The following is a 13,663-nucleotide window of genomic DNA, read 5'->3' as shown; positions in this document are numbered from 1 at the left end:
CTGTAGAATTTATCAAATCCAAAATACAAATATTTACAATCTTAAAATGTCAAAACTCGATGATATTAAGTTTTTGAGGTAAATAGAATATTATAATTTTTAATAGATTAATATTTTCCAAATATTTGAGTGTGTCAATTTTTGGTTTTAAATTTTGATTTTTTTTAAATAATTTTATAGACTCAATAGAATTTCAAAATGCAATAATATTAAATTATGAAAAATAAAATAAAATTTTATATTTTTTTTGATTTTCAGAAACAAAAGTTTAAGATCTTATTTGATGCATTTTTTTGAATATTTCCCGAATAAATATTTTGATGAACTTTGAAGTAATTGATGGATGATACAATAATTATTGATTAATAATTGCAAATTTCCAGTGAAAGAAGTTTTCATTGATTTTTTTCAGGATTCTCCAAAATTTTATAAATTTCAAAATATATATTTCTCGCATTTAAACCTCATTAAATTTTTTTACACATTTCAATTAAAGTTGTTTAGCCCTTTGTGTGCCTGCGGTGAGGACACTTACAAATTAATTTTTACTGACGGTGCTTACAGCGAAGATATCATTGATTGAGCTCCTCTAAATTTAAGCGCCAATAAGAGTCAAGTATTATTTGGACAGTTTGCATATTAATGTTCGCACGTGGTATTGTTGTGTTAACAAGTTTCCCTGTTTTTTGGTTGTTAGAGCATTTTTTGGGACCATGGGTGGTAAGATTTGCTTTTATATTAGAAATAAAATATCTAGGATGATATTTATGTTATCGCTAGAATGCAATTTTGAGAAAAAGGTATTAGTTTTATAGAAAATATATGGTGTGCTCAGGACACCAGTCTCTTAGGCAAATAATTTTCTCAAAACTTCATGAGTATTTTTTTAACGGTTTTTTTATAGGATTTCATTCTTATTTACAGATAAATTTTATAACAAGCTTATAAATCTCAACTCCAATGACCTGTATGATTATTTGAAAGAAATTCCTTGTGACAACATCCTCGAATTAGGAGATGTTAGTGAAGATGAGATTGAAGGGGACGCAGAAATAGTAGGTCCAACGGCAGCGGCATCGCCAGCAATTGATTTGTTTGACATTGAAAATATGCCTATTATATTTGAATTATATGATATGATACTTTGTCGCAAGACGCTGATGCTTACTTAGCCGAATGGAGCAGTGAGGATGAGCTACCTTTGTCACTAATACGAGCCCAGGAAATTCGCAAAAAAACTATATGGACTAACTCCAACTCACACTGTGTTCGAAATTTTAAAGAATTTGGAGAAGAAATAGGACCAAACATTCCCACCGATATAGAAACCCCTACCGACATGTTTTTGCATATACTCCCTGAGCATCTGTTAGACCAAATAGCTTTTCAAACTAACTTATATGCCTTGCAAAGAAACGGAGGTAACAGTCATGCATTTACGCCTACTAATAAATGTAAAGGAAATAAAGGGTTTTATTGCAATAAATTTGATAATGGGCATAAAAAAGCTACCCAGCTACAAGGATTACTGGTCCTCACGATTGGAAATGAGAGATCCATTCATAAGTTCAATAATGTCAAGAGACGGGTTTTCATGGATGTTAGCCAACCTGCACCTTAACGACATCTCTGTACAGCCTGGCCGTGATCACCAAAACTTTGTTAAGCTTTACAAATTACGGCCTTTGTTAAATGTATTATCTGATACATATAAAAATGCTTTGAAACCAAGTCAACATCAAGCTATTGATGAGTCGATGATCCGATTCAAAGGACGAAGCTCCCTAAAACAGTATATGCCAAAGAAACCAGTAAAACGTGCCTATAAAGTTTAAATTCGTTCCAAAAATTCAGGATACCTATGTCAATTTCAGATTTACACTGGTAAAATAGGTCAAATGACCGAAAAGTCTCTTGGTGGTAGAGTTGTTAGAGACCTTACGAGAGACTTAGTTTGAAAACGGTACGAAATATATTTTGACAATTATTTTAATTCGGTCGAGCTGCAAAAACAACTGCAAACTGAGTTGATTTACGCTTGCGGTACCGTCAGAAAAGATCTACCAACAGATCTACTATAAATGACAAGCACTTAACAAGGGGTGAATTCGATTGGCGAGTTAGCACTGATGGGTTGACATTTTTGAAATGGATGGATAATACGCCAGTCCATTTTCTAACTAATTAATTAGATCCATGCAACAATCAATGGGTTTCCCGCAAAAAAAAAAGATGGTTCCGCCAAAGATGTTACTTGTCCTGAACTAGTAAAGAAATATAATACGCAAATGGAATACGTGGATAAAACGGACATGCTAAAAACTCGACCGAAAGTCGAAAAAGTGGTGGCATAGAATTTTTTTCTTTTTTATAGATTTATCCTTAGTAAATGCATTCATATTGTATCAAAAAAGAACAGATTCCAATGCGCAACTTTCGCTAAAACTTTTTCGACTTTCAGTGGGCCTAGGACTTTTCAGTGGGAGCTGAACAAGGTTTACCGAAAAGGGGTCGGCCATCAGCAACGGTGAATCATTTCAAACGTACTGTACCATAAATAACGAAATTCGGTACGACTCTTGTTCCCACATGCCTCTATATGGCAAGCCTGGAAGATGTGCTTTTTGTACCTCACAAATCAAAATGGCATTGTACAAGGTAGCTGTTGATATTAAATTGATAAATAAATAAACATAGTTAATTATTGTTATTTTTTTAGGTGTGATGTTGCTCTGTGCCTTTCAGATAAGAAAAACTGTTTTCGTCAATATCATACCAAATAAATTTTTTATAATCAATGTATTTTTCTAGCTATAAAAAAAAATAGTTTTTGCCAATTTTTGGTTGTTTATCTGCTTAGTGTCTTTACAGTGAGCAAACCGCATTGTAACTAACTCATATGCAAAAAAAAAGATTTAATATTAAAAACATATTAAATAATCTTTAATTAATTGAGCAAAACAAAAATTTTCACCAGAAGTTAAAAAAAAAAAATCCGGCCTCAAAGGGTTAGTATATTAAAAGTTCCGAAATTTGTATATTTTATATTAAAATCCGGTAAGAATTTTAAAATTTGATTCAACGAAATTTTTTAACTAGATGAAATTTTTGTTTTTTTCATTCTATTTTCCCGCTTTTTTTTATATTTTATAAATTTTCAGTAAATTTTGAACGTTATTAACTCTGAAGTTTTCAACCTTTTTTTAATTTAAAAAATTTCAAATTGGCAGTAAATTTTTAAATTTTTGAGTGGTAATTTTAATTTTTTTTTAATGATTTTATATATTTGCTACCGGACATAAAAGCAGAGGAAATATTTCAAAATACGATTTCAATTTCAAAGTCTTTAAAATTACATAATTCGTTTATGTTTTTAAAATTCAAATTTTTGAATATTTTAGTTTTTGAGTCAAAGTTTCAGTCTCAAAAATGTTTGAAATTTTTATTTTTCTTGCAATTTTAAACATTTAGGATTTAATACCTTTTTTAATTTAATTTTAAATTAAACAGTTCAAGATACGTTATTTAATTTTTTTTCTCCTTCAGAATTTCAAATTTCTTTCTATAGAATTTTTAAATCAATTTTTTTTAATTTTTGAATATTTCAAAGTAGTCTAAGTAATAATAAATTTCTTCAGCATATCAAAATTTGATTATATATACATATATAGATTCGGGATGTTTTAAGGAAAAAATCAGTGCAATTTTGTATTCAAATTTTCCATTTAATATGTGAATGAAGTGAATAAGCAAATTTTGAAATATTTCATGGGACACCTCTGAAAACTGTACAGTAGTTTTAAAATATTTTAATATTTAAAAAATTTGTTCATTTGAAAATCTTAAGTTTTGAAAATTTCACTTATAAAATTGAAAAATTCTTACAAATACTAAAATATGAATTTTGCAAAATATACATGTTTGTATAAAGGATTTCAAATATTTTAAACACGGTGAATTTTTAATGGATAAACTTAATAATTTTATTTTTTTTCTTGTAAAACTTTTTTAAATATTTCGGCAAATTTTAAAATCATTCACTGACTGACAACCTCTAAGATGTGTTAATTTCTAATTAGAGGAGTAAATAATGAGTAAAATTGTGTCGTATTTTTTTATGAGCTTAGAACAAGATCAAACCTATTGGGTATTCTCAAGAATATGATTCTACATATGAAACCAAAACATATGACCTTTTTTTGCGGTTATCACTTTTTTTATTTTCAAAAAACTGTGAAAACGTTTTTTTATACATCCCCTCTAATATCTACTGAACTAATTGAGCTATTGACATGATTTTTTTTTATTTTAACACACACACTTAGGCGCTTCTTTCAAAGTATAAAATGATCGGAATTTTTTATTTTAAATATGCCCAAAACATGGATGACCGTTCAGATTAACAACAACGACAAATTCCAATCATATACTTTGAAAGAAGCGCGTAAGTATGTGTGTTAAAATAAAAAAAAAATCATGTCAATAGCTCAATTAGTTAAGTAGCAATTAGAGGGAATGTATAAAAAAACACGATTTAAAAAAATGTACGAATTCCCAGTTTTTTGTAAATAAAAAAAATCGGGACCGTAATAAAAGGTCATATTTTGTAATTTCTAATGAACAATGACCTATCTAATAAAATGACATATGTATCGTTTTGTTCTAAGATAAAAAAAAATAAATCGAGAAGGAAGCGACTTTTGCCCCGTTTTTTACTACACTAAATGGAAATTTCTAATTTAATATTTTTCAACTTTCCTTAGTGAAGTTTTTCCAGTATTTAAAAAAACCTTAACATTCACGCGTTTTCCACGTTGAACTTCTTTAGAACTCCCAAATTTTGCTAAAGTAATTTTTTAACGAATTAAATTCGAACCGATATACAAAACAATTTAATTTTGGTAATTTTCAATAATTTTACAATCAATCAGAATTTTTTTCCTTCCGATATTTTTTTAAATATTCGTTTCTTGATTAAAGAAATTTCAAAAGTTTCCAAAATGTTAAATATTTCAGTAAATTTTGAAGGTTTTATTCAGTTTTAATTAAATACAAGAACCAATTTTAGTGACTCAATTTCCCGCATTAAATCTACTTAAAGCATCGTAATAACCTTAGATAACTTTCTTATCTGGTTACCAAAGCTTCATAGTCACTATTCCAAAAATAGCAACAACTTTCTTTCAAGACAATATTCCAGACAATATGCTTTTCATAAACTTATTTGTATTTACGTTGTAAGTTTTCGTTCTGGTTGTCTGTTTAGCTGGGGCAAACAATGGCATCTCCCTCGCCCTTGTATTTACGTTGGGGATATAAAGTTTGTATAGGAAAATGGGAGCGAAATGTCTTTGGGTTTTTTTTAGGAAAAATATTGGATGTTGGTAGTCGTGTGTATGACTTATTACAAAAATTTCAAATTCTTTATATATCAATAAGCTTTCAAAATCAGACACACCAAAACACTTCAATTTTAAACTTGTTCAAAAAGTCAAACCGCAATAATATCAAACTATGTATACAAGGCTTTTTAAAAAATCATGTTTTTTTCCAAAAACTCTTTTGGAAATTTAGGTGAATGTTTAGAATAAGTACAAATAATTATTAAATAATCTTGACGGCAATTCAAACGCTGCAGCACTTAATTTATTACTAAATTGCAAATTTTTTTATTAAGTCTTATATTTATTTAAAAAAAAGTCCTTCGTATGATTCAATTTAGAAATTGCAAAGTCTAACATCTGAAAATGTTTGATAGCTCTGAGGAAAAATCCTCAAAAGACACAATTAGGTTAAGAACTTTATGCAATTTTGACTAGTTTCTGCATTACTGAATAATTCTATAAAATAAAAGATTGGAATGACAACTTCTACGACTTTATTATTTTTCAGATTAAGAGTAAAAGTGTTGAATATTTTTTTAAAAGCATAGAGCTTTTTTCTCTTTCTATTCCTTCAAGAAATTTCAGAGAGAATTATAAGATTGATTCCCTATAAAACTAATGAAGCTTATGAAACTCCCTACTTATACTTTAACTAGATTTTCCATAATTGTATTATAAAGTTTGGAAAATATTAAGTTTTTTGTAAATCTTTAATCAGAAAATTGCAAAAGCATAAAGTTCATCATTTAGTAATTTTTTCTCAATTTTTTTTGCCCTTTTCCACTTTGACATTTGGGAGTAGAAATTTAGAATTTTCTACTTGAATAAATATTTTTTTACCTAAAAGTAGGTATTTTTTATCAATTTTTTTTGACAATATTTGCTGGAAAAAAAATGGAATTTCAAGGATTGAACTTTAAAAGTCTTAAAATATGCACGTATAATTATTTTCAAAATTCCATCAATTAACAAATTCCCAAATAGCTATGTTCACAATTCAACATTTTAAATCAAGTTTTGATAATTTTTTTATTTTTTATAATTTTATATATTAACAGAATTACAACTGCAAATTTCAACTTTTTCGAAAAAAAAAATATTTTCAATTATTTTTCCAATTTTTCAAAAATTATATTTTTGTAATTTGAGGAAAATAATTTATAATTGTTAATGTTAATTTTTTCATACATAAGGCAGTAGACGTATTTTTTATTTTACTTTATTCAATGATTTATGGTACTCTTGCTAACTAAATATGTTGTTGAATTAGGTTTATGAACATTATTATTAATATTATATGTATGTTTATTTTTATTAAGTTTTGGGGCAATTTTTTGTTTTTGTTTGTAGCTATTTATGCTAAATAAAGATTATTATTATTATTAAAATTTTAAGAAACTTCCAGGCCTATGATTTATGGTTTAAAATATTTTTTTTCTAGTTTTTCTTTATAGATATAAAAACTAAGAAACAAAAATTTAAATACCAATACACTTTTGAAAAATTGCATATTGATTATATACAAAATAAATTCATTCGTAAGATACTTAAAATTTATTGAACCCAAAAAAACATGAAATTTCTGAAAAGAAGAACGCTTACAAAGTTTTAGTTTTTTTTTTTAAAGCTCAATTCTTTAGAACTTTTTTCAGTTATAATTATTTCTTTTTTGAATTTTTGAAATTTCTAGGCGTTTTCTATTTTGAAACTTTGATTTTTTTGAGAACAAATTTATAATTTTTTATTTATTAAAACAAATTGAAATATACTATTTTCCAAAATTTAACAAATTTCTGAATATGTTTTCAAAAAAAAAAACTGAATATTCTAAATGACTTTTTCATATTTTTTTAAAAATATTACGGCAAACATTTATACAAGTTTTGAAAGGCAATAAAAGAATCTTTAATATCTTACATTTTTAAGGCAATAGACGTAATTTATATATTTTTATTAATTTTTAATTTTCTTCTTGAATTTTTAAAGAGGATTAGAAGTGTGACTCGATCAACTGCCTGGAATTAGTAAATAGTTATATATTTCTTCCAGGCAGTTGAGAGAGAGAAGGACACACACATTTTGCAATTTTTTTGAAGTTTTTGAAGATTCAGGTAAATTTTAGACGTCAATATTTTAACCACGTATTCTATGGCCCAAAACGAGGTAAAACAAAAAAATTAATTTGTAATGAAAGTTTCAAAAACGTTTTTCTCGAAAACGGCGAGTTCCAGCAAGGTGCGATAAAAGTACTTTATTTACTTAAAAAACTCCAGATTTTTAAATTTTGTGACCCAAATTACGAAATATTGCCAAAAAACAACAAATTTGAGGCAAATTTTTTCCCACGTCCTCCCTGTGTCACTCTTTCCTAAAGAAATCCAATACTACGTTTTAATTCGTTAAATAGAGCATACAAACTTTAAGACTTCAAACTGTGCCAAGTTTTATTCAAAAATCTTTACGTGTTTCGAAAATATATACAAAAGCACCATCACCTCTTCATCTTTAACACCTTGTATCTTGAAAACTAAAACGTTTTGGACCATACTTTATATTAAATTTTAACCTTTTTTTGTGTCATCTAATACGTGGTTGAAAAATTGACGTCTAATTTGAACACACCCTGTTTATTTCTTCCACACGTAGTTAAGAGCATAGAGCCTGTTTATCTTTCTATTTCCTTTTAGAGTCTGGAATTAGTCAATAATTATATATTTTTTTCAGGCAGTTGAGAGAGAGCGAAATAAAAAGACACAAACATACACACGCACAGAGACACAAAATTTAAAAAAATATATTGAATTTTTTGAGGATTCAGGTAAATTTTGAGATTCCAACTTTGGAAAATTGCAAAATACAAATATTCAGAACTCAAAGTTTTTAATTTTTTGATAATATTTATATTTTTTGTAGATTTATCAAGGGACTTATGTATTTTTCGAATAAATTAATATACAAATATCCTTTAGAAATTTTTTTTGTCATAGAAATAATTTTTTTGTATTTTTGAGTTTTTTAGGCGTTTTCTATTTTGATTTCTTTAAGACTAAATTTAGATTTTTTATTTATTAAATAACGTTAAAAAAACTGATTAAATTTGTGTGTTTGGAAATTTCTTAGATATCTAAGAATGTATAATAATAAAAAAAAAATTGAATATTCTAAATGGCTTTTTCATATTTTCTAAAAATAATAAGGCAAAGATTTATTCAATTTTTTGTTTTAAAAGACAATAATTTTTTTTTAATTTCTTACATTTTTAAGGCAAGAGGCGTAATTTTTATAATTTTTTTTTCTATTTTCTTCTTGAAATTTTAAAAAGAATTTGAAGTATGACTCGATCAACTGCCTGGAATTAGTAAATAATTATATATTTCTTCCAGGCAGTTGAGAAAGAGCGAGATAGAAGGACACACACACATAGAAAATTTTTGCAATTTTTTTGAAAATTCAGGTAAATTTTATAGAAGTTTGAAAAAATGCAAAATTTCCAATTAATATTATGTCAGTAAACTATTTCCAATGTTTCAGAAACACCAAAATACAGACTTGTTCAATTTTAAACTTATTCAAGAAGTAAAATTTTGTTGATATTAAACTGTGTACAAGACTTTTCAAAAAATCCTCAACTTGATCGGAAATTTAAGTGATTTTTAAGAATTAGTACAAAAAAATTATTAAATATTCTTGACAGCAAGTCAGATAACTTATGCAAGAAAATCCAGTTAACTGTCGCACTAGATAGCACAATTTCCTTATCAAATCCGTCATATAAGTGACCCTGTACTTAAACGCTACTAAGCTAGACTACATGAGAGATCAGAGTAGCTTTAAAGCATGGACGTAAGATATTCCTTCGAATTTACACGTAAACAAAGACAGACTATAGAGAGTAAAACAAGTAAAATATCGACTAATTGAGCCTATTTAGGCAAAGCTCTAAATGCCTTAAATATTATAATATGGTCCGAACTGGTATCTGTGACATAAACCTCTTTAGTACTGTCTGGAGTTAAAACTGTACTGTCTCCCATTGGCTATCAATTCCCTGGACTCCGACGGGGTCCCCGGGCTCACACTGGCAGTAGTCGTAGTCGAAATCGTCTCCCTCAACTCTAGAGCCTTTACCTCCATTTCGCACCTCTCCATATCCTCCTCCAAGATCTTTTCCAGTTGTGCCTCACCATTCAGTATAGTAACAGGGGCTGCTTTAGAAGTTGGAGAATGTATTGAGGCTAACTCGGTACTCTCGAGCTTCTTGTCCTCTCTCTGTTTCTCCAATAGTCTTTTATGGTGTTTTGTGGTGAGACAACCAGTTTCCACGTCTCGCTCCAACCTGTAGCCGCTCCTCGATCTGGTCAGTTGGATAGGCACGTACTCTTTCAACTCTTGTTCCCCAAACAATTCGATCAATAATAATCGCACGGCGGTAACGGATATTTTTGTGATAGTCAACTCGTTCCAGATTTTCCATGGGAGGAAATCATCAAGCAACAATCCAGACCCGGTAAGAAACAACTCGAGCACGAAGAAACATACTGCGACATCTAAAAGTCTTATGGAAGTGACCTGGTAACTTGAGACCGGACCTAATAACTCAGAAAATTTTGAATAAATCATTTTGAGTCCTTAACAAAGTCATTAGGGGAAAATCTTTTAAATATTTTACTGAAAGTTTCATTTAGAAACTCAAAGCAGTTTTCTCAGAATGTGCCTCAGAAGCCAGTGATTAGCTCAAGAATGAACGTGCGTTACTGGGCAAATCAACAGAGGGCAAGTCATTATCCATCCACCCTTTAATTCATTGCAAAATAAATAGTTTCCAAAAAATATAAACTTGTATATCTTTTTTAAGATTGTTTTTTATGAAGTTTTTGAAAACTTTCTATTAATTTAAAAGAAATTCTTTATTTAATTCAATTTTGAAATTGTAAAGTTTAAAATCGGAAAATGTTCGATAACTCTGGGAAAAAATATCCTCAAATGGCAGAATTATGTTAAGAATGTTAAAAACTCCATACAATTTTAAATAGTTTCGAAATTTCTGAATAATTCTGTAAACTCCTACGGTTTTATTCATTTTTTTTTAAATTTTGGAAATTTGTTTTCTAGCATTCCCCCAATTCTAAAATATTTGTTTCATATATTCTAAAATATTCTAAAAGATTTGTAATGGAATTATCAAAAACGTTTTTCTCGAAAACGGCGAGTTCCAGCAAGGTGCGACAAGAGTACCTTATTTACTTAAAAAACTCCAGATTTTTAAATTTTCTGACTCAAATTACGAAAAATCGCCAAACACATTTGGGTAAAATTTTTCCAACGCCCTCCCTGTGTTACTCTTTCCTGAAGACAATCCAATATTACGTTTTAATTTGTTAAATAGAGCATAAAAACTTTAAGACTTAACACCGTACCAAGTTTTAATTAAAAATCTTTACGTGTTTCGAAAGAACACGTAAAGATTTTTATCTTTACGTGTTCATCTTCATCTTTATCAACTTGTATCTTGAAAACTAAAACGTTTTGGACCATACTTTATATTAAATTTTAACCACTCTTTATGTCATGGAATACGTGGTTGAAATATTGACGTCTAATTTGAGGACACCCTGTTTATTTCTGTCACGTAGTTAAGAGAGAGAACTGTGTTTTGAAGCATAGATCTCTATTTCCTTCTAGAGTCTGGAATTAGTCAATAATTATATATTTCTTCCAGGCAGTTGAGAGAGAGCGAAATAGAAAGACACACACACACACACATACGCAGACACACACATAGAAAATTTTGCAAATTTTTTGAAAATTCAGGTAAATTTTAAAAGTTTAAAAAAATGCAAAATTTCCAATTATTATCATTTCAGTAAGCTGTCGCGGTTTCCAATGTTTCAGAAACACCAAAATACACACCTGTTCAATTTTAAACTTACTCAAAAAGTGAAATCTTGTTAATATTAAACTGTGTACAAGACTTTTCAAAAAATCCTCAACTTTATCGGAAATTTAAGTGATTTTTAAGAATTAGTACAAAAAAATTATTAAATATTCTTGACAGCGAGTCAGATAACTTATGCAAGAAAACCCAGTTAACTGTCACACTAGACAGCACAATTTCCTTATCAAATCCGTCATATAAGTGACCCTGTACTTAAACGCTACTAAGCTAGACTAAATGAGAGATCAGAGTAGCTCTAAAGCATGGACGTAAGATATTCCTTCGAATTTACACGTAAATAAAGACTATAGAGAGTAAAACAAGTAAAATATCGACTAATTGAGCCTATTTAGGCAAAGCTCTAAATGCCTTAAATATTATAATATGGTCCGAACTGGTACTCGTGACATAAACCTCTTTAGTACTGTCTGGAGTTAAAACTGTACTGTCTCCCATTGGCTATCAATTCCCTGGACTCCGACGGGGTCCCCGGGCTCACACTGGCAGTAGTCGTAGTCGAAATCGTCTCCCTCAACTCTAGAGCTTTAACCTCCATTTCGCACCTCTCCATATCCTCCTCCAAGATCTTTTCCAGTTGTGCCTCACCATTCAGTACAGTAACAGGAGCTGCTTTAGAAGTTGGAGAATGTATTGAGGCTAACTCGGTACTCTCGAGCTTCTTGTCCTCTCTCTGTTTCTCCAATAGTCTTTTATGGTGTTTTGTGGTGAGACAACCAGTTTCCACGTCTCGCTCTAACCTGTAGCCGCTCCTCGATCTGGTCAGTTGGATAGGCACGTACTCTTTCAACTCTTGTTCCCCAAACAATTCGATCAATAATAATCGCACGGCGGTAACGGATATTTTTGTGATAGTCAACTCGTTCTAGATTTTCCATGGGAGGAAATCATCAAGCAACAATCCAGACCCGATAAGAAACAACTCGAGCACGAAGAAACATACTGCGACATCTAAAAGTCTTATGGAAGTGACCTGGTAACTTGAGACCGGACCTAATAACTCAGAAAATTTTGAATAAATCATTTTGAGTCCTTAACAAAGTCATTAGGGGAAAATCTTTTAAATATTTTACTGAAAGTTTCATTTAGAAACTCAAAGCAGTTTTCTCAGAATGTGCCTCAGAAGCCAGTGATTAGCTCAAGAATGAACGTGCGTTACTGGGCAAATCAACAGAGGGCAAGTCATTATCCATCCACCCTTTAATTCATTGCAAAATAAATAGTTTCCAAAAAATATAAACTTGTATATCTTTTTTAAGATTGTTTTTTATGAAGTTTTTGAAAACTTTCTATTAATTTAAAAGAAATTCTTTATTTAATTCAATTTTGAAATTGTAAAGTTTAAAATCGGAAAATGTTCGATAACTCTGGGAAAAAATATCCTCAAATGGCAGAATTATGTTAAGAATGTTAAAAACTCCATACAATTTTAAATAGTTTCGAAATTTCTGAATAATTCTGTAAACTCCTACGGTTTTATTCATTTTTTTTTTAATTTTGGAAATTTGTTTTCTAGCATTCCCCCAATTCTAAAATATTTGTTTCATATATTCTAAAATATTCTAAAAGATTTGTAATGGAATTATCAAAAACGTTTTTCTCGAAAACGGCGAGTTCCAGCAAGGTGCGACAAGAGTACCTTATTTACTTAAAAAACTCCAGATTTTCAAATTTTCTGACTCAAATTACGAAAAATCGCCAAACACATTTGGGTAAAATTTTACCAACGCCCTCCCTGTGTTACTCTTTCCTGAAGACAATCCAATACTACGTTTTAATTTGTTAAATAGAGCATAAAAACTTTAAGACTTAACACCGTACCAAGTTTTAATTAAAAATCTTTACGTGTTTCGAAAGAACACGTAAAGATTTTTATCTTTACGTGTTCATCTTCATCTTTATCAACTTGTATCTTGAAAACTAAAACGTTTTGGACCATACTTTATATTAAATTTTAACCACTCTTTATGTCATGGAATACGTGGTTGAAATATTGACGTCTAATTTGAGGACACCCTGTTTATTTCTGTCACGTAGTTAAGAGAGAGAACTGTGTTTTGAAGCATAGATCTCTATTTCCTTCTAGAGTCTGGAATTAGTCAATAATTATATATTTTTTCCAGGCAGTTGAGAGAGAGCGAAATAAAAAGACACATACATACATACGCACAGAGACACAAAATTTAAAAAAATATATTGAATTTTTTGAGGATTCAGGTAAGTTTTAAGATTCTAACTTTGGAAAATTGCAAAATACAAATATTCAGAACTCAAAGTTTTTAATTGTTTGATAATGCTTAAATTTTTTGTTTTAAAAGACAATAAT

At 29.2% G+C, this 13,663-nt stretch overlaps 1 protein-coding gene and 1 pseudogene across 1 annotated transcript; both read right to left on the bottom strand.

The window, feature by feature from the left end:
• Nucleotides 1–8,446: 8,446 nt before the first annotated feature.
• LOC126737430 (uncharacterized) lies at nt 8,447–10,019 on the bottom strand. Its single transcript, XM_050442332.1, has one exon. It carries the CDS (start codon nt 10,002–10,004, stop codon nt 9,381–9,383), a length of 624 nt encoding a protein of 207 aa, XP_050298289.1. The 5' UTR covers nt 10,005–10,019; the 3' UTR covers nt 8,447–9,380.
• Nucleotides 10,020–11,737: 1,718 nt separating this feature from the next.
• On the bottom strand, nt 11,738–12,361 carry LOC126737431 (uncharacterized; annotated as a pseudogene).
• Nucleotides 12,362–13,663: the final 1,302 nt, after the last annotated feature.

This window comes from Anthonomus grandis, chromosome 6 (assembly GCF_022605725.1).
Source record: "Anthonomus grandis grandis chromosome 6, icAntGran1.3, whole genome shotgun sequence".
NCBI lineage: Eukaryota > Metazoa > Arthropoda > Insecta > Coleoptera > Curculionidae > Anthonomus > Anthonomus grandis.
This window is presented reverse-complemented; position numbering and strand designations above follow the sequence as displayed.